This window comes from Notolepis coatsorum (genome assembly GCF_963971535.1).
Source record: "Notolepis coatsorum genome assembly, chromosome: 1".
Taxonomy (NCBI): domain Eukaryota; kingdom Metazoa; phylum Chordata; class Actinopteri; order Aulopiformes; family Paralepididae; genus Notolepis; species Notolepis coatsorum.
This window is the reverse complement of record NC_140165.1, coordinates 101974126-101997671: the sequence shown is the minus strand read 5'-3', so window position 1 is coordinate 101997671 and position 23546 is coordinate 101974126. Positions and strand designations below refer to the sequence as shown.

Below are 23546 nucleotides of genomic sequence, written 5' to 3'. Positions count from 1 at the left end.
ATAGATAAGACACAAGATATGCATGGTAAAAAAAAGAAACTGGTTCTTATACACTACTATGCAATATACAATTTACAATGTTAACTCTTAATGTATCTAATGTGTTTCTAAAGATTCTATTTTTTAAAGTGACATTTTGTTTAAAGTGATTTTTTAGCGGTTGCCGCATGAGTGGTGTGTGTGTGTGTGTGTGTGTGTGTGTGTGTGCTCATGTGTATTTGTGAGTGGAGAGTTCAGTGTTCTGATGGCCTGGGGGAAGAAGCTGAGTCGGAGTCTCTCTGTTCTTGCAGCGTGTGACCGTAGGCGCTTGCCTGACCGCGGCAGCTTGAACAGGCTGTTGTTGGGGTGGTGAGGGTCTTTCATAATTCTGCAGGCTCTGGATTTGCACCTCCTGTTATATAAGTCCTGCAGGGGTGGTAGTGCAATACCCGTAGTACGCTCAGCTGAGCGCACCACTATGATGATGTGAGAGATAGTAGTCTAGGCGATCGCGATTGTCGAACATGTCCTGCTCACTGCTGCTCACAATGACTACCTAGTTGTTTGGGGGCTGTGGTGGGGCTGGTACTAACACACTAATAGCTGTCCCATGATGTTCATAAGGTAGGCGATACTGCCACCTGGCGGATTTCAATCGTCATTGCAATTCCAACATTGTGCCAGGGAAGTCCGGCTGGATGTTTAGAACAGGGATCAAAGGAAAAATATCAAAGGATCCAAAAACGAGTATACTCGTTATTGGCACTCAATGCTTGGCGGGCAATAACGAGTATACTCGTTATTGGCACCCATTGCGTTAAAGGGGAACTATTTTACAATTTCTTTCACTATTTGGGCACTTTTACACAATTCATGTGAGTCTATGGAACACCTCTGTACGTTTTCTTTCAAAAAAAATCATTGTTTTGTATTTCTAATCAAGTACTCAAAAACAGCATTTTTCTACCTCAAGATCTTAAGCTGTTTTGAGGCTGGGCTCCAACCACTGTGTGGCCTGGTGGCAACTGCCACATCAACTGCCACATTATTATGCAGCTGAGAAACCTCTGACATCACAGATATGCACATTTTCAGATGACTCAGTTCAGTGAGGGTGAATATTATGAGAGGAGAATTGGAAGAATGCGCCTATATGTTGATTAGAGACATAGATCCTATTAATATAAGTCCACATAGCTAGGAGACAATGCTAAAAAGGCCATTTATAAGATAGTTCCCCTTTTAAGGAAGGAGAGGAACAGAGGCTTTTGTAACACATTGACCGCCACAGCAGGGGGCGCTAATACCCCATTCATTGCCAGGTCTTTATTCAATGGATATAGTTTTAGACTGTGGCATTTGCGAGTGCGTAAAATATATCTTATATTATATCTATGGGTCTAATAACGCCGTCGGGTCTCAGTGAGCTGCTTCTAGTCAACATTGCAGAGACAGATTGTCTCCTCGTCCATAAATTAAATGACCGTCGTAGCGGGGCGCCCACCCCCACCGCAGCCAACGGTAATAAGCACATACACCTACACACAGATTGCTTTGATCGCGGTAGATCAACGATCAAATTCATATATGATGTCCTTACCTTGTATCTGATGTAATGCAAAAGAGATAATCCAAATATCTTATCTCAATTCCAAATAATGCTTGTGGAGGTCCGCACCACACTACCGACCGTTTCACAATGACGGGCGGGCGGAGTTAACTTACTGATGCCATCGTTGTATAGAAGTGGCTCGCTTCAGGTGAGTAGAAAACTACATTAGAGATAAAAAAAAAAAAAAAGACAACTTCGGCCACAGGGAACACTGCATTATCGCGATAGCGCCCCTAAGAGGATCTGGTCGGGAATGCACTTTCTCGAATTCAAAGAGTAGGGTACATCTGCAGTGCAGCTCTGTGACCTTGAATAGGTTATTAAAATGGAATAAAAGCCAAAACAACTTGCCACGGATATATCCGTCCTTCCATTAAGCATGGATTCGAAAGCCGGATATATCCGTGCTTGGGCGCCATTGTGTTAACGACCGAATTCAGTCAGGACCTTGGTTTTTGCGTCTCATCCGAAGGACGGCACTCGCAGCTGTATGGTGTCCCTATCACCGTAACAGAGGCATTGTTACTGACCATTGTTATCAGAGGACAGAGTGCCCCCTGCTGAACAACAACACCACTTTCCGACAACGGCCTTGACCGGGGCTCGAACCGGTGATCTTCCAATCATGAGTCCGGAGCTCTACTCACGTAGCCACGCTGCCGGACGATCACTACCTTGATCTCCTTGGAGCACTGCTAGCTATCTAGCTAGTTTCTTGTTCATGTCAGACTCTGTGTGCGCACGCAACAAGGAGGCAAAAAGGAGCATCCTGACTGGCAACATCACCTCCTGGTTTGGGAATAGCACTGCACAAGACCGTAGCAGACTACAAAGAGTGACACGTTCAGCCGAACGCACAATTGGAGGGGGGCTTCCCACCCTCCAGAACATTTACAACAAGCGGTGCAGGGGGAAGGCTAAGAGAATTATTAAGGACTCGAGCCACCCGAACAACTGCCTCTTTGAACTGCTGCGGTCAGGCAAGCGATACCGGAGTCTTAAGGCGAGCACAGAAAGACTCAGAAGAAGCTTCTATCCCCAGGCCATCAGGCTGCTAAACGAACAATAAACACTATGCAACAACCATCAAATGCACACAGCACACACATCCACACGCACACACTCACTTAAACCACACAAACACACTTTATATTTATTGATAAAGGATTTGCACTACAACTCGTACACCCACTGTAAATTGTACCTAAATTGCACCTCATCCCATTTCTGCCTTGCACTATATAGTATTGTATTAGTACACTGCACAGTATTGTATATTATATGGTAACTCAGTTACGTCTATTCTGCATCGAACATTGTACATATGTCTATACTGAACACTGTGACCTCATTTTTTTTTTTTACTTCTAATTTACATGCTATACTATGTTGTTTTATTTCATACTTATCTTGTCTTGCACAGTCTCTGGAGCGTAACAGTAAGAAGCATTTTGTATAAAAGTATTCTGTACTTCTGTATGACAACTATTAAAGAAACTTGAACTTGAACATAATCCTGGTCAGAACAATGGGGCAGACTACAATATATTTCCATTTGTTAGCTATGCTAGCGATCAAAAAAAGATAAAAATAATTTATCAATCCATGCCAAAGCTAGATATGTGAAAGACTCACACTCGCAGCCATGCGGATTTGGCAAAATTACATCCAGCCTTTTTAGTTTTGAAACTACTTTTAGTCAGGGGAGTGCCATGGTTTCTCCATAGAGCCCTGTTGTACTTATTTAGCGCTGCAGCTCATGCAGGTAGGGGGCAACTCGGTCACTTGACTCAGTGGGTATTGCTGATTGGCTCAAACACGGTATTCAAGATTCAAGAGATTTATTTGTCACATACATGTAGTGACAAATAAAGGTAGTGAAATGAAGGTGGCCATGCCCGCCTTGATTGTGCAAAAATACAAATAATAAAATAGAATAATAATGGATAATAATGGTATGTTTATAAACAAGAATCCGGTCTATAACAACAGCACCAGAATTGCAGCCTCACTGTGAGCTTAAAAAACGGAAATTACGTGTTTGTTATTACAGAGAGTAAAGTACAGAAAACTGGTACCGTTTGGTGCCGGTAATAAATTCCAGGTACTGGTACCAGTTCATATGCGATGCGATGAGTTTTTAGTGAGTCCCCCTAATTTGTGCTCTGAGAACAGTCGCACACATTCCAGATGGCGCGCAGCAGCTTCAAAATTAACCACACATTACACATCCAGCGTTGACACACACACATACAGTAGTGTTGACATACACACAGACACGCACACAAACTTCACATTACATACTAACTGTTTACAGACACACATACAGACTTCAGAATGAAACCACTGATGTCACCAAACAGCCGTGTGTGTACATTTGAAATCCAATGCACCTGTGCACCATGCCCAGGTGTGTTTTGCTCTTGTGCCTTTTATTAAAATGACATCATTGTTTGTTTGGTGTGTGTGTATATATTTCTGTTTGTGCATTGTGTATATACATGCATGTGTGTCTGTGTTTATGTATATTTGTGTGTATTTATTAGGGGTGGGAATCACCAGAGGCCTCACGATACGATACTATCACGATACTTGAGTCACGATACGATAGTATTGCGATACTAAATATATTGCGATATGCTGATTATTGCGATGTTAATAATGCGATATATTGCGATTTATTCCCTTTTTTCAACTGCAAAGTAAAACTTTGTCAACATGTTTAATCTAATCAAATAAAGTTCAGTCTGTTCATCTCACTTCAATAATTTTTATTGCAGAACATGGTATTTTCTCAAGTAGACGGATGTCAATCAACACTGTAATCTGTGTTGCATGTACCTGACAAACTGAACTGTTTGTATTACAGTCATATTCCAACTTAACTGAATGCACATGTGTGCGTGGACTACTGTACTATTACAGGTATTGAAATGAACAATGCAACTTCCTTATATAAAAAAAAATAAAAAATGAATAATTAAATATCAATACTTGGCGTCCCTGTATCGATACAGTATCGCCACGCAAAGTATCGCGATACTACTACGTATCGATTTTTTCCCCCACCCCTAGTATTTATGCATGTGTATGTGTGTACATATAACATTGTGTGTGTGTTTGCATGTGTATATATATACATGCATGCGTCTGTTTATGTATATTTGTTTGTATGTATATGTGTGTGTGTGTATATAACATTTTGTGTGTGTGCGTGTATATATTTATGTTTGTGCATGTGTATATACATGCATGCATGTGTGTCTGTTTGTGTGTTATGTATATTTGTGTGTGTGTGTGTGTGTGTATATAACATTGTGTGTGTGTGTGTGTGTCTCCTCTCTGCAGTCGTAACCTCCTGTCCAGCCTGCCCCTGTCAGTGAGCCAGCTCCCCCTGCTCCGGGTCCTCATCCTCAGCAACAACAAGCTGTCCTCGCTGCCCGCCTCCATACACACCCTCACACACCTCCGACAGCTGGTAGGTAACACACACACACACCAGGGCAGCTCAGGTTACACACACACACACACACACACACACACACACACACACACACAGACACACAGACACACAGACACACAGACACACAGACACACAGACACACACACACACACACACACACAGACACACACACACACACTCAGACGTCTCTCTCTCCATCAACAGTATCTACTTTCTGTGGCGCTCTCTTGTCCTCTTTAAGAGGGGAGGTTATGTAAGACGGTTTTGTCGTAGGCTCTCTAGCTTTTTCTTCTCACTCTGTCCTGTCTTTTCTCTCTATAGCAGGGACACGGACATCTGGACAACACACTGCAGCACCCACTCTCCACACTTTAGATCACACAAACACACTTACACTTTATATTTATTGATAAAGGATTTGCACTACAACTCGTACACCTACTGTGAATTGTACCTAAACTGCACCTCGTCCATTTATGCCTTGCACTATATTGTATTGTATATTAGTACACTGCACAGTATTGTATATTGTATGGTAACTACGTCTACGAACATTGTACATATGTCAAAACTGAACACTGTGACCTCTTTTTTTACTTCTAATTTTTACTATGTTTTTATTTCATACTTATCTTGTCATGCACAGTCTCTGGAGCGCAACAGTAAGAAGCATTTTGTACAAAAGTATTCTGTACTTCTGTATGACAACTATTAAAGAAACTTGAACTTGAAAACTTGAACTGGAGGGGCTATTGCTCTAACCTGCACCCCCCCCCCCCCTTATATATAAAAGTTTATAAGTATTAAGATATTTTCGCCACTCAAAAGGGCACGTGAGAATTCAACTGTGGGGGCACATGTTCAGGTTTAGACCATTGAAGGGCACCAATGTGGCACATCCTCTCGTTTTCGCCCCTCAAAAGGGCACTTTAGCGTGACGTTTATCAACCGTGGAGGCACCAAGGGGGGGGGGGGGGGGGCGGCAGTGTCGCTGTGCCTTCGTGTCAGGGGCGTTTTTAGGGTTAGAAAACATTGGGGGCTTCAGCCCAGGGGGGTGGAGGGGGTCTAGAATCATTAGAGGTTCTCAAAGTCAGGTCCAGGTCCATGAGAGGGATCTGGGCAGTCCCCATAGAAAATTCAAAGTTAACGGGACCAAATTATCAGTTTCTTATTTATTTATTTATTTAGCCAGATAAAACATTGATCTGGTCCAAGAAGCCCCAACAGGAGTACAAATATACATATATACACATATATATACATATATATATAATATATATACATATACTGTACATACATACACATATACACCAATAACAAAATAAAAACACAGTTAAGAATCATACACATAAGCAAATAAACAAACAAACATATGCACAGCCTATGTACAAAATAAATAAACAGTTCATCTCTAGTCTTTACAGTTTTCTTCAATTGCATAAACACTCAAATCAAAAGTATTACACAATTATCAAAACCTTACACTCAAGGAGCAAAATATAGGCCCAGATTTGCACCCCTACAATGTCAGCCTCACTTTTTGCAAAACAATACACACAGTGATTTGCAAAACACTAAACACACTTGCATTACATTAGACACAGAATGTCAAATTACCACACAGCCAATTGGTTAAACACAGCCATCAGATGCACAAACACACCATTGCTTAATTGTAGATACACAATCAGGTTTAAGCACTATAAAAATGCAGCAGGTGAGTTCACCTGTCTTCAACCAAAATGGAAGGAGAGTGAAGTACTGTACACAGAGAATGTGAAAATATACAATACATTCACCAAACACTACACAAGACAACCAATGATGCAGACTGATGAAAATATACATTTTCTCCCATTTTCCCAAATCAGTCAACATGTCAACATGGAGAATCACAACAAAAAATTATCTTGCCAGATCCAGCTAGGCAAAGAGATAATGTCTAGTATTTTCTGTTTAAATTTTTTCAAAAAAAATTGTGTTACTGTAATTTTAACCTGTACTGGATACAGTATTTTATGTTTGTCTGATATTTGCTGAGCTTACAGTGTTATGCACATAGTAGCATTAAAACTGGGACTTGTATTGTTGTGATTCTCCATGTTGAAATGTTGACTGATTTGGTTATAGAACATTTATATTTTCATCAGTCTGCATCATTGATTTGGGTATATGGAGAGAAAATGTAATTTTTTTCATCAGTCTGCATCATTGATTTGGGTATATGTAGATAAATAAATTATATTTTCATCAGTCTACAGCATTGGTCTTGTGTAGTGTTTGGTGAATTTATTGTATATTTGCACATTATCTGCGTACTTCACTTACAGTACTCTAATCACTGAGAAGTAGAATTGCTAAATGTGTTTTAGGTTAAGCACAGCAGTGTGTGTAACTGGTTCAAACAGAATTAAGTCATTATGTAACGTGTGTTTCATATGGTAACAAAATTAGTGTATGGTTTTGACAAGTGTTTAATTTAGCAAAGGATCTGAGGTGTTCTGATAATTGTGTGTGTGGTTGTGCTAATTGTGTGTTTTGAAACACCGGGCCCGTTTTCAAAATCATGCTTAGGCAATCGGAAAAAAACTATTGTGTGTTTCATTATATACATATGTTTCAGTCTTCTCATAAAAAAAGATTCGATTTTGGGTCTTTTCCTGCCTTTGGTCCGCTTTGCATTCACATCTCAAATGAACCGCAGCAGGGTTCACTTGCAAGAGTGAATGAGCTTTCACACCACCCCAAACCAACCGGACTATCCGAGGTTTGATTAAAGCTTATTATAGGACACTGGACATGGGTATGGATGGCTCCAGGTGCTGCTGCGTTAAAGTGCACATCTTCAATATCTGTACTATTTAAAAGCACAGTGCAGGACACACTCAAAGGTTATCGCACATCAGAGATGGCAGTGGACATGTATGACAGGACAAAGGCCATATGTAATGGCCTTTGGATTGAGGAACATACTACCAGCCAAAGGAGGAAGCAGAAAAGGATGGACGAGTATGTAGTTGAGTCATCTTGTGGCACAAGCTCAGACCTCAGCTCAGGAGATCAGCTGAGACAGAGACTGTTCTATCCAGTCGTTGACAGAATGCTGCAAGAGCTTGAGAGCAGGTTCTCATGAGTTGGATAACAACTTATGAGAGGCATACAGGCATGTTATCCAGCCTCAGACCAGTTTCTCTCAGTGGAATTGCTGCAACCCCTCGCCACACATTACAATATCCAAATATTGCCAGAGGAGATCACAGTTGCAAAGTGTTTCCTGGTCAGGACAGGCAGAGATGCAGTCCCTACTATCCAAAGTGTCTTTTCCCTCCTGGATGATAATAATAATAATAATGCATTTGATTTATAAGGCGCCTTTCAGGACACTAAGGGCGCGTTCACACCTACTCTGTTTGGTCCACTTTAAGTGGACCATGGTCCCTTTAAGTGGACCATGGTCCCTTTAGATCGATAGTCCGTTTGGTTTGTACAGGTGTGAACGCAAACTGAACTATAATGAGGACCAAACAACCGAACCATGGTCCTCTTGAAAAGTTGGGACTCGGTTCGTTTCAATCGAACTATAGTACCTTCATTATTACCTTCAGGTAATTTCATAATAGCAGCGTGGACCAGCTCTGTAACAACAACGCATCTCGAGCTGCTTCTATGCAGCTGTCTAGTAGTTGACAGCTTACGCAGGAAGGAAAGGTCTCTCTCTCTCTCTCTCTCTCTCTCTCTCGACTAGCGCCGTGCTCATAATAGTATCTCTCATTACGCTGCCGGCAACTGATTACGTTTGTGAGTGCTATAGTCCAATAGATGCGACAGCATGTCCTTTGTTTACAAATTAGATCCGCACCAAACAGGGTAGTGTGAACGCAGACCAAAATCAAACAATGTATCATTTTCACATTTGGTCCACCAGAAAGTCCGGACTATCCCTGGACTTTCAGATGTGAACACACCCTAAAAAAAAAAGTCCACAAATCGGTGAATGAAAGAATTATAGGATCAAATGAAAACTACTAAAAACCAACAAAAAATACCAAACACTAACAAACATTCAGCACAGACAATGGGGATGCTGACATAAAAAAAAAACAATGTAAACTATTTTTTTTCTTTTTTTTTAGATCCGGGGCTAGGAGAAAAACATCCGGGGCTAAAGCCCCGGAAGCCCAGGGCTAACGACGCCACTGCTTCGTGTCCCTCCCTGTATTTGCAGCGGAGCTGCTTGTTATAATTTGTATGTAAAAAAAGAAAAGATATAAAGATATAAAAGGCTCTCCAGAGGGGCAACTCAGCCCATCAGAGTAAACGGCCTGTTGCCCGCGGCAACAATAGCCCGTACCTGTGCACATCTCTGCTCTATAGTGTTGGTCTGTTGTTTGTGTTATTCTTTACTGTTTGTTGTTTTACTGTCATTTGTTTTATATGTATTCAGTGTTTCCCACAGGATTTTTAGAGACTATGGGGGGTGAACCTCCGACCCTCTAGGGGGGGTCCGGGAGCATGTCCCCCCGGAACTTTTTTGTTGTTGTACATTTGAAAGTTAAATGCATCAATCTGGTGCACTTTGAGAGCAAAATAAAGAGGCTAGATCTATGATGAACTTTGTGCTCAAAACACAAAATCGACTAGACTAGTGCTTCCCAATCCTCTCCCCGAAGCACCCCAGCACACCTGATTCAACTTAACTAGCCCTTTATTAGTTGAATCAAGGTGTGGTGGAATTTAACAAATACATGGAACGGCTGGGGTGTCTCGAGGAGAGGTTTGGGAACCACTGGACTAGAGCATACATTTGAGCCATCAAAGAAATGAAGCAAAAGTGGTTACCTGTGTTGAACTGGTTTATTTTTTAGAAAATAAAGAAATATAGTGGATTATTATTACGACTACTACCACTGCCAATACTACTGATACATCCCTGTTGGCAAACTTTATATAAATTTTTTTTTTTAATTAACATTTTTTGTTGGTTCATTATACAACTGTGGTGGGCCACCACAGTCTAGGTAATTAACACTTTCAGTGCCTTTGATTAACATTGATTTACCCCGTTGAATGCCACCATCCACTTCAATGTTAGCGTTAAAAACGCCTAATCTATGTTTTAAATTATGGCTATGTGTCTAATCTGCCCGTTGCTTATCAATGACTCGTTTTGCAGATTGTTTTTTTATCGGTTCATTTTCGTTTTATAGCATTTTGAAAAGCCCTCGTTTTCAAGGAAAATATAAAGATTCCATGATAAAAGACATTTACTGGAATATTCTAGAATACACAAAAACGTTGTCATTTTTCGGCCTATTTATGAATCGTTTTCAAATAAACGCTAGATTATCGATAGTATATGTGTACGTATGCACGCTATAGACGCAAGCTGAAAAATCGATTATCTTATTTCCTCATCAGCGATCACAGCCAAACAGCCACATCACACATAGGGCACACGCTGATATCTCCTTGAATACAGATCCGATTACCCCAAGACTGGTAACATAGACTCCTTACCTTAGATCAGATGTTATCCAAAAAGAGTATTCCAATTCCTGATCGCCATTCCAAATATCGATCACCCTTATTGATTGATTATTGGCTGCTGTAAATATATATTCCAGGCTGATTGCCGTCCCGCGAGCAGTTCCCTCTTGAGCAGACTGCTCGCCAGCACAAGGAGCCAGTTGGCTCCCCCCCAGAGATCTACAGATCCCAGGTCAGTCTAAGTGACTGACCTGCAGTTACACAGGGATAGACGATAGGGGGCGCTTTTTTCCAATCTGAGCTCCTGTAGGGGCTGGTGTACCAACGGGAGACTCGCTTGATGAAATATGAATTCAGATCGCTAATAAAAAAATAAAACTATTTGTCGTCGTGGGCACTCAATGGGAGGGCTGATAAAACGAGATATGTCGTCCGTGGCACTGAAAGGGTTAATGGGAAACCCTGGTATTTATTTATGAATTTTAAGATAATACTGGTTTACTACAGGGAATGTACAGGGAACTAACTAACTCATTAACACTCTGTCAAACCGTTATAACGTAGATAATGTAAGCGATAGATAGTAATAACATCATAGTAGAAATGTAAAACTACGACTGATACTAATACTACTACCACTGATACTACTACCACTGATACTACTACCACTGATACTACTACCACTGATACTACTACCACTAATACTACTACCACTGATACTACTACCACTAATACTACTACCACTGATACTACTACCACTGATACTACTACCACTGATACTACTACCACTAATACTACTACCACTAATACTACTACCACTGATACTACTACCACTAATACTACTACCACTAATACTACTACCACTGATACTACTACCACTGATACGAATACTACTAATACCACTAATACTAATACCACTAATACTACTACCACTGATACTAATACCACTAATACTAATATCACTAATAATACTACTGATACTAATACCACTACCACTAATACTACTACCACTAATCTTACTACTACTGATGCTACTACCACTAATACTACTACCACTAATACCACTAATACTACTACCACTAATAATACTACCACTAATACTAATACTACTAATACCACTAATCTTACTACTACTGATACTAATACCACCCCTTCACAATAAACTGCTCCTAAGAGAACTGTGCCTGCTCCCCATCAGGATGTGAGTTGTAATGACCTGCAGGGTCTGCCCGTGGAGCTGGGTCAGCTGGAGAGTCTGAGGGACCTGAACCTGAGGAGGAACCAGCTCACCACGCTGCCAGAAGGTACAGACATGTTTTACCTTTGACCCCCTCCACCTGGTTCGCTCTCGCTATCTCTCTCGCTCCCTCTCTCTGCCCCTCTCGCTCTCTCTCTCTGCCCCTCTCTCTCTCTCTCTCTGCCCCTCTCTCTTTCTGCTTCTCTCTCGCTCTCTCTCTCTCTCGCTCTCTCTCTGCCCCTCTCTCTCCCTGGGCCTAACAAAATTAATAGTTGGTTTCAGGTTGGTTGTCAGTTTGGCCATGGGTAGGTAGGGAATTTATTTTATTTAATTTTTTTATTTTATTCTTTCCCACGGCGACTATGGATAGGGAATTTCTTTATTTAATTAAAATGTTCACAACAACATGGATGCATGTACTCTGCCAGCATGTTTAATATCCATAATACTAAATGTTTGACTAAGATTTCTATGAAACTTCATTCAAGGGAGCTCCCGTAGCTCACCGCGTATCTCGGCGCTATTTCGGCGTCAGGGACAACCGTGCCCGTCACGGATCTGGGGTACACGAGTTCGACTCCCGGACTCGCCGTATTTTCTCAGAGTGTCTTCCCCTGATCTATATCCCATTCAACCTGTTTCTGTCGGTCATGCTTGACCAGAAAAAGCGATAAACGCTAAAAAATGAAGTAAAAAAAATTAAAAAAAACGTCATTAATTTTTTTTTTTTTTTTTTTTTATATAATTTTTAAACTCATAAAATATATTGGGTCGCACCTAAATCGGCAGGGTCGGTCGGCAACCTGAAACCAACTATTAATTTTGTTAGGCCCTGCTTCTCTCTCTCGCTCTCTCTCTCTCTGCCTCTCTCTCTCTCTCTCTGCTTCTCTCTCTCCCTGCTTCTATCTCTATCCCTCCCTACCTCTCTTTCTATCTCCCTGCCTCTCATTCAATGCCTTTCTTAACTAATTAATGTTTTTATTTATTTTTTTTACCTTTCTTTCTCCTATTTTTCTCTGATTTTCTCCCCGTCCCAATTTTAGTCGTTGTGCCAATTCCCCCCCTCCCCTACCTGGTGTTGTTTGCATGTTCTCCTACGAGTCGGTACAAGGGTGTCCTGATGTCGAACGCACGCTTCCTCCGAGACGTGCGCCGTCAAGCCAGTGACGCTCTTTCCACTTGGCAGCGAGGACTCTCATTGGTGGAGTGTAACGCATGGGAGGGCACCCTATCTCCACCAAGTCCTGCCCCGCTTAGCAAGCGCCGAGACCTGACCTGTAGGCGTCGCTGTCCACAACGCCAGATTCCCACCCGCCAGCTTTCCCACCCCCTAATACTGCCAATTGTATTAGTATGAACGGCCAGCCAAGCTGGTAGCAACGCAGAGAGCTGGGCTCGAACCCAGCGTCTCCTGCGTTGGTGACCAGCGCAATCTCCGCTACGCCACCTGACCGCCCTTGAGATTAATGTTTAAGGGTATAAATACTCGGAAAGCGGCTGGCCTAGATGGGATAACAGGACGAATACTTAAGTCCTGTGCAAACCAGCTGGCCCCAGTATTTACATCCATATTCAATATATCTCTGGCTGAGTCCGTGGTCCCTGCCTGCTTCAAAATGTCAACCATAATCCCGGTGCCAAAACACTCCTCTCCAACAAGCCTTAATGACTACAGACCGGTGGCACTCACCTCTGTGGTCATGAAATGCTTTGAGAGGCTGGTCAAGGATTACATCTGTGCCTCCCTACCCAGTAACATGGACCCATTGCAGTTTGCATACAGGACAAACAGGTCCACTGACGATGCGGTCTCCCAAGTACTGCACAACACACTATCTCACCTTGACAGTCAGAAGGGGGGCTATGTGAGATTGCTGTTCATTAACTATAGTTCAGCTTTCAACACCATAGTCCCCACCAGACTGGTTGACAAGCTGATCGATCTGGGTTTGAGCGCCACCATGAGCGCCTGGATCCTGGACTTTCTAAGTGACAGGCCCCAGGCGGTCAGGGTGGGGGGTCATACCTCTAGCAAAATCACCCTGAGTATCGGGTCCCCCCAGGGCTGCATTCTGAGCCCCCTGCTGTACTCACTGTACACACATGACTGTGTGGCCAGGTTTAGCTCCAACTCCATAGTGAAGTTTGCGGACGACACAGTGGTGGTGGGGCTGATCTCTAACAATGACGAAAAGGCCTATCGGGAGCAGGTTGATGAACTGGCACGCTGGTGCCAGGACAACAGCCTACTCCTGAACATTGGTAAAACCAAAGAGCTGATCGTGGATTTTAGGAGAATACAGCAGGGGACACACACACACGCCGTTGTGGATAAACGGGGCTATCGTGGACAGGGTGAGCAGCTTCAAGTACCTGGGAGTCCACATCACAGAGGACCTGACATGGTCTACACACATAGATTCTGTGGTGAAAAAGGCGAAACAGCGCCTCTATCACCAGAGCCAGCTAAGGAAGTTCAGAGTAACGGGGAAGATACTCCACTCCTTCTACTCCGGGGCTGTAGAGAGCATTCTGACTGGAAACATCACTGCCTGGTTTGGAAACAGCACGGCACAGGACAGGAAGGCACTCCAGAGAGTTGTGCGCTCAGCTGAGCGTACTACGGGTATTGCACTACCACCCCTGCAGGACTTATATAACAGGAGGTGCAAATCCAGAGCCTGCAGAATTATGAAATACCCTCACCACCCCAACAACAGCCTGTTTAAGCTGCTGCGGTCAGGCAAGCGCCTACGGTCACACGCTGCAAGAACAGAGAGACTCCGACTCAGCTTCTTCCCCCAGGCCATCAGAACACTGAACACTGAACTCTCCACTCACAAATACACATGAGCACACACAGACAGACACACACACACACACACACACACCACTCATGCGGCAACCGATATTGGCTTTTTTACCTATACCGATATTGTCCAACCGATATCAACCAATACCGATATATGCAGGGTTCCCCCCCCCCCCCCCCCCCCCAAAAAACGGAATAATTAACACAACATTATGCATACTTTTCACAATAAATAAAATCAGAATTTGTTCTTACTTGCTTGCCTGGGTAAATAAAGGTTAAATAAATGTTAAAAGAAAATCGGTAATATCGGACATCCCTACTTTAAACAAAATGTCACTTTAAAAAATGTAATCTTTAGAAACACTTTAAAACGAGGTACTGTATAGTTTAGATACATAGTTAACATTGTAAATTGTATATTGCATAGTAGTGTATATAAGAACCAGTTTCTCAGGAACCTAGCATGTTTTTTTTTTTTTTACCATGCATATCTTGTGTCTTATCTTATTTTTCTATGCCTATTTTATTATTGTATTTTGCACAATCAATGTGGGCAAGACCACCCGCATTTCACTGTATGCCCTGGTATATGTGACAAATAAACCTCTTGATTCTTGATTCTTGATTGATTCTCTTGATTCTTTCTCCCTGCCCCTCTTATCACCCCACCTCTCACTCTCTCTCTCTCTCTCTCTCTCTCTCTCGCTCTCTCGCTCTCTCGCTCTCTCGGCTCCAGTACGTCATCAAGCCATGATCTTAGGCTCGCCCCCAAAAAACATTTTGAAAAACTGTTTAACTCCATAATTCAGTACTACATACCAATTATTTTCTAACATGCATAATGCATTTCCTTTACAGAGTATTTTAACACATCGTAACATCGTAACCTAGAAAGACTGTAGAGGTCCAAGTCCTGACCTCAACAACACCTCTGATATACGACCAGGCCTGAGAACATCTTGGCTAAGGCTCCAAAGTGTGAAATTTGACCTTGACATTTATGGGACATGTATTTACCATCCTTTCACTTTTTGTTATTGAACTTTCTGACCCTTGACCCGCTCTCTCTCGGAACTACCCAATTGCAAAAGTGATACAGCAGTTGGATGCATTTCAAAGTCCTTCTCACTTCCTGTAATGTGTCATGTGAGCTACACAAGGAGCGCCATTGGCTGACTGACCCCCGACCCCCCTCCAACCATAGCAGACTAGAACAGACCAATACTCCATTCGCCCCAATGACCGATGTGGAGTAATGTGGTTATTGTCTCTCCTTACCATAGACATCAAGGTACATATTGCACCTTCTCATACAAGCAGATGGTGTTCTGAACATTCTGACACTAAATGTACATTTATCTGACCTGTAGATGCAGTGGAAAAACAGGTTTGTTTGAGAATTGTCCTGCGATCTCGCAGTGTTAACATTATCGCCTGTGTAAAAGTGCCGCCCGCTCAGGAGACGGGAACTGTTGCCGCTGTTTTTAATGCGTCCTCTTCCTTTTTATTAATATAATAATAATAAACTTTATTTATATAGCACCTTTCAGACAAGGATTGCAGTTCAAAGTGCTTTACATAACAAAGACATAATAAAACAAGCAGCAAGAGCAATGCATAGCACAAAAAAATAGCAGCATGATAAAAAAAAAGAAATCTACATATTAGAATTAGAACGTTTCAATAGGCTTCTTGAATTATTGTAATCTTGTTACAAAATCATGAACAATAAAATAACATAAAATAAAAACTCTTTCTAAAACTTTGTCTGTAAAATCTCCCCCCATCCCGCAAAATGAATAATAATAAACACATAGTATGCACAGTATAAAATAGTGCGAGATAAATTAGTTGTGCAAGTAATTTTTTTTTTTTTCTTTTTTTACTTTTTTTTTTTTTTTTTTTTTTTTTGCGTTTATCGCTTTTTCTGGTCAAGCATGACCGACAGAAAAACGGGATGTAGAGCAGGGGAAGACATTCTGAGAAATGACGGCGGGTCCGGGAATCGAACTCGTGTCCCCCAGATCCCCCACGGTTTTCCCCGACGCAGAAATAGCGCCGAGATATGCGGTGAGCTACTGGAGCTCCCCGTTGTGCAAGTAATTTAAGTGCAGTGATGAAGGCATAATATTAACACATTCAGAGCCACACCCCTTTGACCATAATAGGGCTACCGTGCCAATAAGGAAGTCAATGGGCGGTCAGGGAAATTTGCGCAGGCTTAAACTATATCTTAAATTATGGCTATGGGTCTAAAACACCCCTCGCTTATCAATGACTTGCTTGCAGTCAACATGTATGAAACGGATTGTTTTTTCATTGGTACATTTCCGTTTTATACCGTTTTGAATGGGAGTATAGTTTTGTTCTAGTAATTCCAGAAAAATTCCACGATAATAGCTCTTTAGTGGAATACACAAAACACGTTGTCATCTTTTGGCTGATTTATGAATCGTTTTCAAATAAATGCTAGATTATCGATAGTATGTGTACTTATGCACGCTAGAGAAGCGGGCTGAAAAATCGATTATCCATGCCGTGCTTAGCGCTAACGTTACGCACACACACACGTTGTGATCGCTGTGAAAAAAACATCTGATTAACCCAAAACTGGTAAAATAGAGTCCTTCACATTAAATGTTCTGCAAAAAGATTAATCCAATTCCTGATCAACTTTCTAAATATTGATCGCGTTTATTGATTCAACGTTATAGTCCAAAACACATAATCGAAAGCTGTTTCCAGCCTCCCCAGTGAATGTGGTAACAGATACTGCTTGCCAGAGAAGGGAAAACCCCGGACCGGACTTTTTTTCTGATGCACATGCCCACCCAATCCAATCCAATGATGTGCAATACCATCCGGGAGACTATAGGCGGCGGTATTTGCCCTTTTCGAGCTCAGACCCATTCCCAATGATAACGTCAGGCTGGATGGATGAAAAATGCATGGGTATTGCTAATAAAAGAAATAACTATTAAAAAAAAACAAGTTTTCTCGTTTTTTCTCTGGCCTTGGCACTCAACGCATGGCGAGTTAAGCCGACTAATCTCGTTGTTGGCACTGAATGTGTTAATCAAATGTTTTGATAAAAATATATTTGTGAAATGTCTAGCGTGTTGGCTTTCCTGATATTTGTGGGTAATGTGTTCAGTGGTGCAGTCGTGGTCACACGCGGTTACACGCCGTGTTACCAGATCACTGAAGTACGCGCGATCGCGCACGGATGTGTACTCGCGTGTACGCGCACACAAAAATGCGCTGTATCCATTCGTTGTGACTAAGGCCATGGTTAGACTAGTGTATTCCTGGCATTTTTTTATACGTTTTTGACGACGTTTGATGTCCCTATTACACAGAAATGTGTTTTTTGGCGTTTTTTTGTGGATACGGCTGAAACGCAAAATTGTGTTTGCGTTTGGAGATACGCAAAAAAAACGAATCGACAACAGCGTGTAGTCAGCACGGAGCCGTTGTTGCGAAAACGCCCATGCGCAGTAGATACCATCTGCGTGCCCTTCCGGTGACAACAGTGTGTGTGTTTGGGACATAGCTCCGTGTCCCAAATAGCTTCAGCTACCATGTGTTGTCAAGTTATTGTTATAAGGACCCCAGTCCAAGCTACAACAGTCTGCATTCCCTTAACAATTGTTTGTATTGAGCCGTATTGTATTGTACCCATATGCAATATGTTAAATAAAGTTTACATCCATTCATTCTGCTAGCATTACCGATTGCATGAGCAGCTGGCTAACGTGAGCTATCAGGATTCAGACCCTGTTAGCTCAGAGCTCCTCTTTCAACTTAACAAGCATTAAACGAAATGGCCCAGTCATCTATTCACCTTTGTTTAATACACACAGCATTGTCTCTAATGTTATCTAACTACTGATAGCTCGCGATATCATCAGTTTTGGTGCTGGCTAAGTAGCGTGAGCTAACGTTAGCTTCTAGCCACAATGCTATATTGTTATAATGGCATACTCCATTGACGTTAGCATGCAGCTAACAATGCTACCGATCGTTTTTTAGACTAAACTATCCGCTCTTGGTGGTCACTTGTGTTGATGTTAGTTTTGTTTCATCAACAAATGACAGGCAGAACACACAGTGAATGTATCCGTTTTGTTTATTGCACTTTTATTAGGCTTTGCTGAAAAAGAATTGCTGCATTGGGTAACTAGGCAAAAGATGGTGGCCGCCTTGTTGACATTTGCTTTGCAGGCACATTCAAGTTCTGATTGGTTGAAATTGCCTTCATGTTTGCCACCTACTGCCACCTACTGCTTTGGCAGTGTACTACATCAGTGTGCTCGGGTGACAAAAACGAAGAAAAAAAACGAAAGTGTGACTCGAGGCGCACAACGTCGCGGCGAAACGCATATGACAACAATACGAAGATGAAACGAAAGGTGTAACCGCACCCTTAGGTACCCGGCCACCGTTTTACATAACAAAAAGCGCAGGTAGACTAAGTGTCTGGGTGTTGGCTATCTGAATGCATCTCCCCCTTCATTCTGTGTGACACAGGCAGTGGAGGTGAATACTAATGTGTCTCGGAATTCGTGATGGGGGTCTACCTGCTTATGATATTGAATCAAGCGTCTGTGCTGCGCGCCAGCTTTCCACGCGCACATTCACACAAATAGAGAGCAAGAAGAGCTTGTATGATAGAAAGATTGCACTTGCGTATATGCGCTTGTGTGTGTGTGTGCTTTTGTGTGTGCGTGCGTGTGTGTGTGTGTATAAATCAGTTCTGTGCGCATGCACGTACCCGCGTGCACGTGGCGTGGCGTGTTACCAGTTCCCATATTACGACTGCACCACTGAATGTGTTCCACAATTTTGGGGCGTAATTGACAAAGGCTGCATCACCGATCTTCTTATGACTGTTTCCAGTGACCTCTAATAAGACTGTTTCCTTTCCACTGACCTCTAATAAGACTATCTAATGATCGCAGGGTTCTAGCTGGTGGGTAGTTCATGAGAGAGTTAGCAGTGTAGCTAGCTAGCAATGTAGCTAGGTCCATGTCCATTTATAGCTTTGTATGTGAGGAGGAGGACCTTGAAGTGAATTCTGAAAGTTACAGGAAGCCCAAGACATTAGAATGTCTTGTGTTTAACTTTTCTATGACTGACCAACTTTTCCATGAACACCTTGACTGAGTCGTAGATGCATCCGACCCGGCAGCTCCCCATCCTGCCCATAGCTTTCTAGAAGGTTGTAGTACATTATATGGTCTCATGCTGCCTGACCTTTCACCCCGCCTAGCGTTGCTGTCCCAGAGCCGGAGAAGGGTCTGGCTGACATCCAAATAGTGTTTTTTATTTGTTCAGCCAATCACTGTCTAGGGAAGCCTGAGAACAATGTGTTGGATGGGCGTCGTCTTGTGTGTACATTAGCCATTAGTCATTTTCTTTCTTTTTACTGCTTGTGAGACACGGCAGATTCTTGTGTACGAGATGGGAGGAGCAGGTTGTGGGCTTGGCAAAGGAAAGAGGAGAACCAATCGGTGTTGACAGTCTACCAGTAGATACTGAATACATGGTTGGATGGACAGTTCCTGTTCTCTTAAGTGGGTGGGGCTTTTATGCAGGTGCCATTGTTAACCCTTTGTCGTGTAGCAGTGAAAGGGCCTTCTGTATTGTAGCAGTGAAAGGGTTAGCCATTTGGTAGTGTGGCAGTGAAAGGGTTAACACTGGGATCACTGGACTCATCTCAAAGAGGAGGAGCCTAACGCAGTCCTTTTTAAAGGGGAGCACCACCCCAAAGTAGGCATTCAAATGTTATTGTCGATGGTCTAGGTTCAGTCAATATTTGTGAACACGAGATACTCTCTCCCAAAGCCAAACATGAGACGAGACTCAAATTAGTGATGTTACCAGGTGGAAACACGGATGTTTATTTTGAGATTTTACACCAATCCTCGAAGGGTAACACGGAAAGGGGACAAATGTATATATAAAAGAGACGATACAGTCTATGAATATAGACTGTAGTAGTCTATAGTAGTATGAATATAGACTGTTCCTCCTAACAGTCCTAGTATGAATATAGACTGCCCCTTGGGGATAATGAAGAGTATTCAATCCAAATCCAATCCAATGTTCCTAACAGTCCTAGTATGAATATAGACTGTTCCTCCTAACAGTCCTAGTATGAATATAGACTGTTCCTCCTAACAGTCCTAGTATGAATATAGACTGTTCCTCCTAACAGTCCTAGTATGAATACAGACTGTTCCTCCTAACAGTCCTAGTATGAATATAGACTGTTCCTCCTAACAGTCCTAGTATGAATATAGATTGTCCAACACTTCCGTGACCACAAATATTCCTCTTGTCGCCCCCCCCCCCCCCCCCCCCCTTCCTCTAGAGATTTCCGAGCTTCCGTTGGTGCGTCTGGACGTGTCGTGTAACCGCATCTCCCACGTCCCGGTGTGCTACCGCCACCTCCGCCACCTGCAGAGCATCACGCTGGACAACAACCCTCTGCAGATGCCCCCGGCTCAGATCTGCTCCAAGGGCAAGTACCACATCTTCAAGTACCTCAACATGGAGGCCTGCAGGAGGAGCCAGGAGGAGCTGGAGAGCCACCGGCGGCCCACGGGCTTCAACAGCTGGTGAGATACCTGCTGGGGGGGGGGGTATGATATCGCGATAACGATATCGATAACAATAAAAAAAACTTGATAAAAAAAATATTCGAATATATAATTTTTTTATTTTTTTATATAAACAACAGGTGTATGTTTATTTTGCAGCAATTATTTGTCGTTGCCGCCATCTTTAGTGTTACATCCCCTCACACTCCAGTTCTCAGGCTGGTTTGAAAGCGAAAGTAAACCGGCTTCTCTGCTGGCTGTGGCTCCAGGGGAGTTGAACAGTTCTGGCTCTGCTAGTTTCTTTTCTATCTTTTGGCGCTTTTTTGGTGGACAAACCACCGCACATGTGCACCGTGACTGGAGTCTAGTTCTGCTAGCACACATAGCCTACTGTGTACAGACGGTTTCAAACTGTATTTTAAATTGGAAAGCAAACAAAATAAATGGACAAGAGAAAAATAAATCTCAATTTGGTCAGTATTGTCATTTGGACAAGCAAAGCCATTACTTTAAGTTGCAGGCAAGAAAGACAAGTCTGTCCACTGTCTCTGGTTTTAAAACTGCCCTGTTGCAGGTCAGAAGGGAAGAAAAAAAACGATAATTTTTTTGATATCGATTATTAAAATATATCGCGATAATTATCGTTAACGTTATATCACCCAGCCCTAACCGAGAGATACCTGGGGGGGGGGGGGGGGGGTAGGTAGAGGAGGATGGGAGCTGGAGAGATACCTGCTGGGGTGGGGGGGGGGGGGGGTAGAGGAGGATGGGAGCTGGAGAGATACCTGCTGGGGTGGGGGGGGGGGGGGGGGGTAGAGGAGGATGGGAGCTGGAGAGATACCTGCTGGGGTGGGGGGGGGTAGAAGAGGATGGGAGGAGATGAATGGGGAGGGAGGAGAGGATGGAAGGGAGAGAGAGAGGGAGGAGAGGAATGGGAGGTAGAAAGAAAGGGAGGAGAGGTATTGGAGGTAGAGAGAAAGGGAGGAGAGGTATTGGAGGTAGAGAGAAAAAGAGGAGAGGAGTGGGAGGTAGAGAAAGAGAGGAGGAATGGGAGGTAGAGAGAAAGAGGAGAGAAATGGGGAGGGAGGAGAGAAAGGGAGGAGAGGAATTGGAGGTCGAGAGAAAGGGAGGAGAGAAGGGGTTAACGATTAACAGTTAGCTATTTAAAACGTTCTCACGAATCTAAACAAGCAAAACATGACAAATAATCAATACATGGGGCTTTGTTGAGGATATTCATCACCTGATGAATGTTGGTTTTATCCCAAATGATTATCCAAGGAACGGATGAAGGTCAATCACCAAACGTAACTGAATATAGTTGGGAATAGTTACATTACTACTATTCCCAGATAATTTTGATTATAGGTTGTTGAGATCTTGTCATTGACCTCCACTTATTCCAACCCATGATCTGGCAACCGCAGAGCTGAGTCAGGCTGTAAACTTAAACTGTAATGGATTGGCTTCAATTAGCTCCTGAGCTAATCCCAGTGAAATGGATAAGAACAAGGAGAAGGCCATGTTTCAGATTCCTTTATTGTCACGTATTTCAGTACCTTACAGCAAGAAAGAGTGAAATTAAATTTGTTGTGGTCCCTCGACCATAGCAGCTTCCAATAATATAAATACAATAAAAATGTGCATAGAATAAGAATAAAATAAGACTAAAATCAAGATGACTATACAGTTCTAAAAGTGTGCAGTGCAGTTAACAGGATGTAGTTATTATACTATATAAAATTCCCGGCTCGATGACGGATCACGGCGGCTCGTGCAACGGTTGGCAACGGTTGTCATTTAATGTGGCGTCACCTGTTTTTTTATTACAATCACCTGTTCGCCTGCCAAGATGCCTGCAGTGATGATGTCATGGGATACTGTGGATTCAACTCTGCTTAAGCCTTTCACTGCAACACTACCAAACGGTTAACCCTTTCACTGCGACAACGCAGGTTAACCCTTTCACTGCCACACGACAAAGGGTTAACCCTTTCACTACAGTACCATACTACAGAAGGTTAACCCTTTACTATCACACTACAGACGGTTATAGTGTGATAGTAAAGGGTTAACCTTCTGTAGTGTGTTAGTGAAAGGGTTAATGCCGGGAATAAGGCCTGGCCCCGTGCTAGACGCTCAGGTGATCCACAGCACTGGCTGGCTGGCACAGCTCAGAAACAGATGTACCACAGTTATGAGAGACAAAATCAGATGACTATTTAGATTGAATTACAAGTTCCTACACAAACCCAGCTCAGTTTTCGAAGGCAGTTAATTTAAAGAAAAACAAGACCCGCTCATATTAGTGTTGACGATTGTGTTATTTCTAGCCGGAATTAAATTGG

General features: G+C 42.7%; 1 protein-coding gene across 1 annotated transcript in view; it reads left to right on the top strand.

Moving 5' to 3' along the window:
* lrch4 (leucine-rich repeats and calponin homology (CH) domain containing 4) overlaps positions 1 to 23546 on the top strand; it is a 170030-nt gene that overhangs the window by 93176 nt on the left and 53308 nt on the right. The window contains exons 3-5 of the mRNA XM_084335405.1: positions 4940 to 5069; positions 11740 to 11845; positions 20970 to 21216. Coding sequence (XP_084191531.1) covers positions 4940 to 5069; positions 11740 to 11845; positions 20970 to 21216 — 483 coding nt within the window. The remainder of the gene's footprint in view (positions 1 to 4939; positions 5070 to 11739; positions 11846 to 20969; positions 21217 to 23546) is intronic.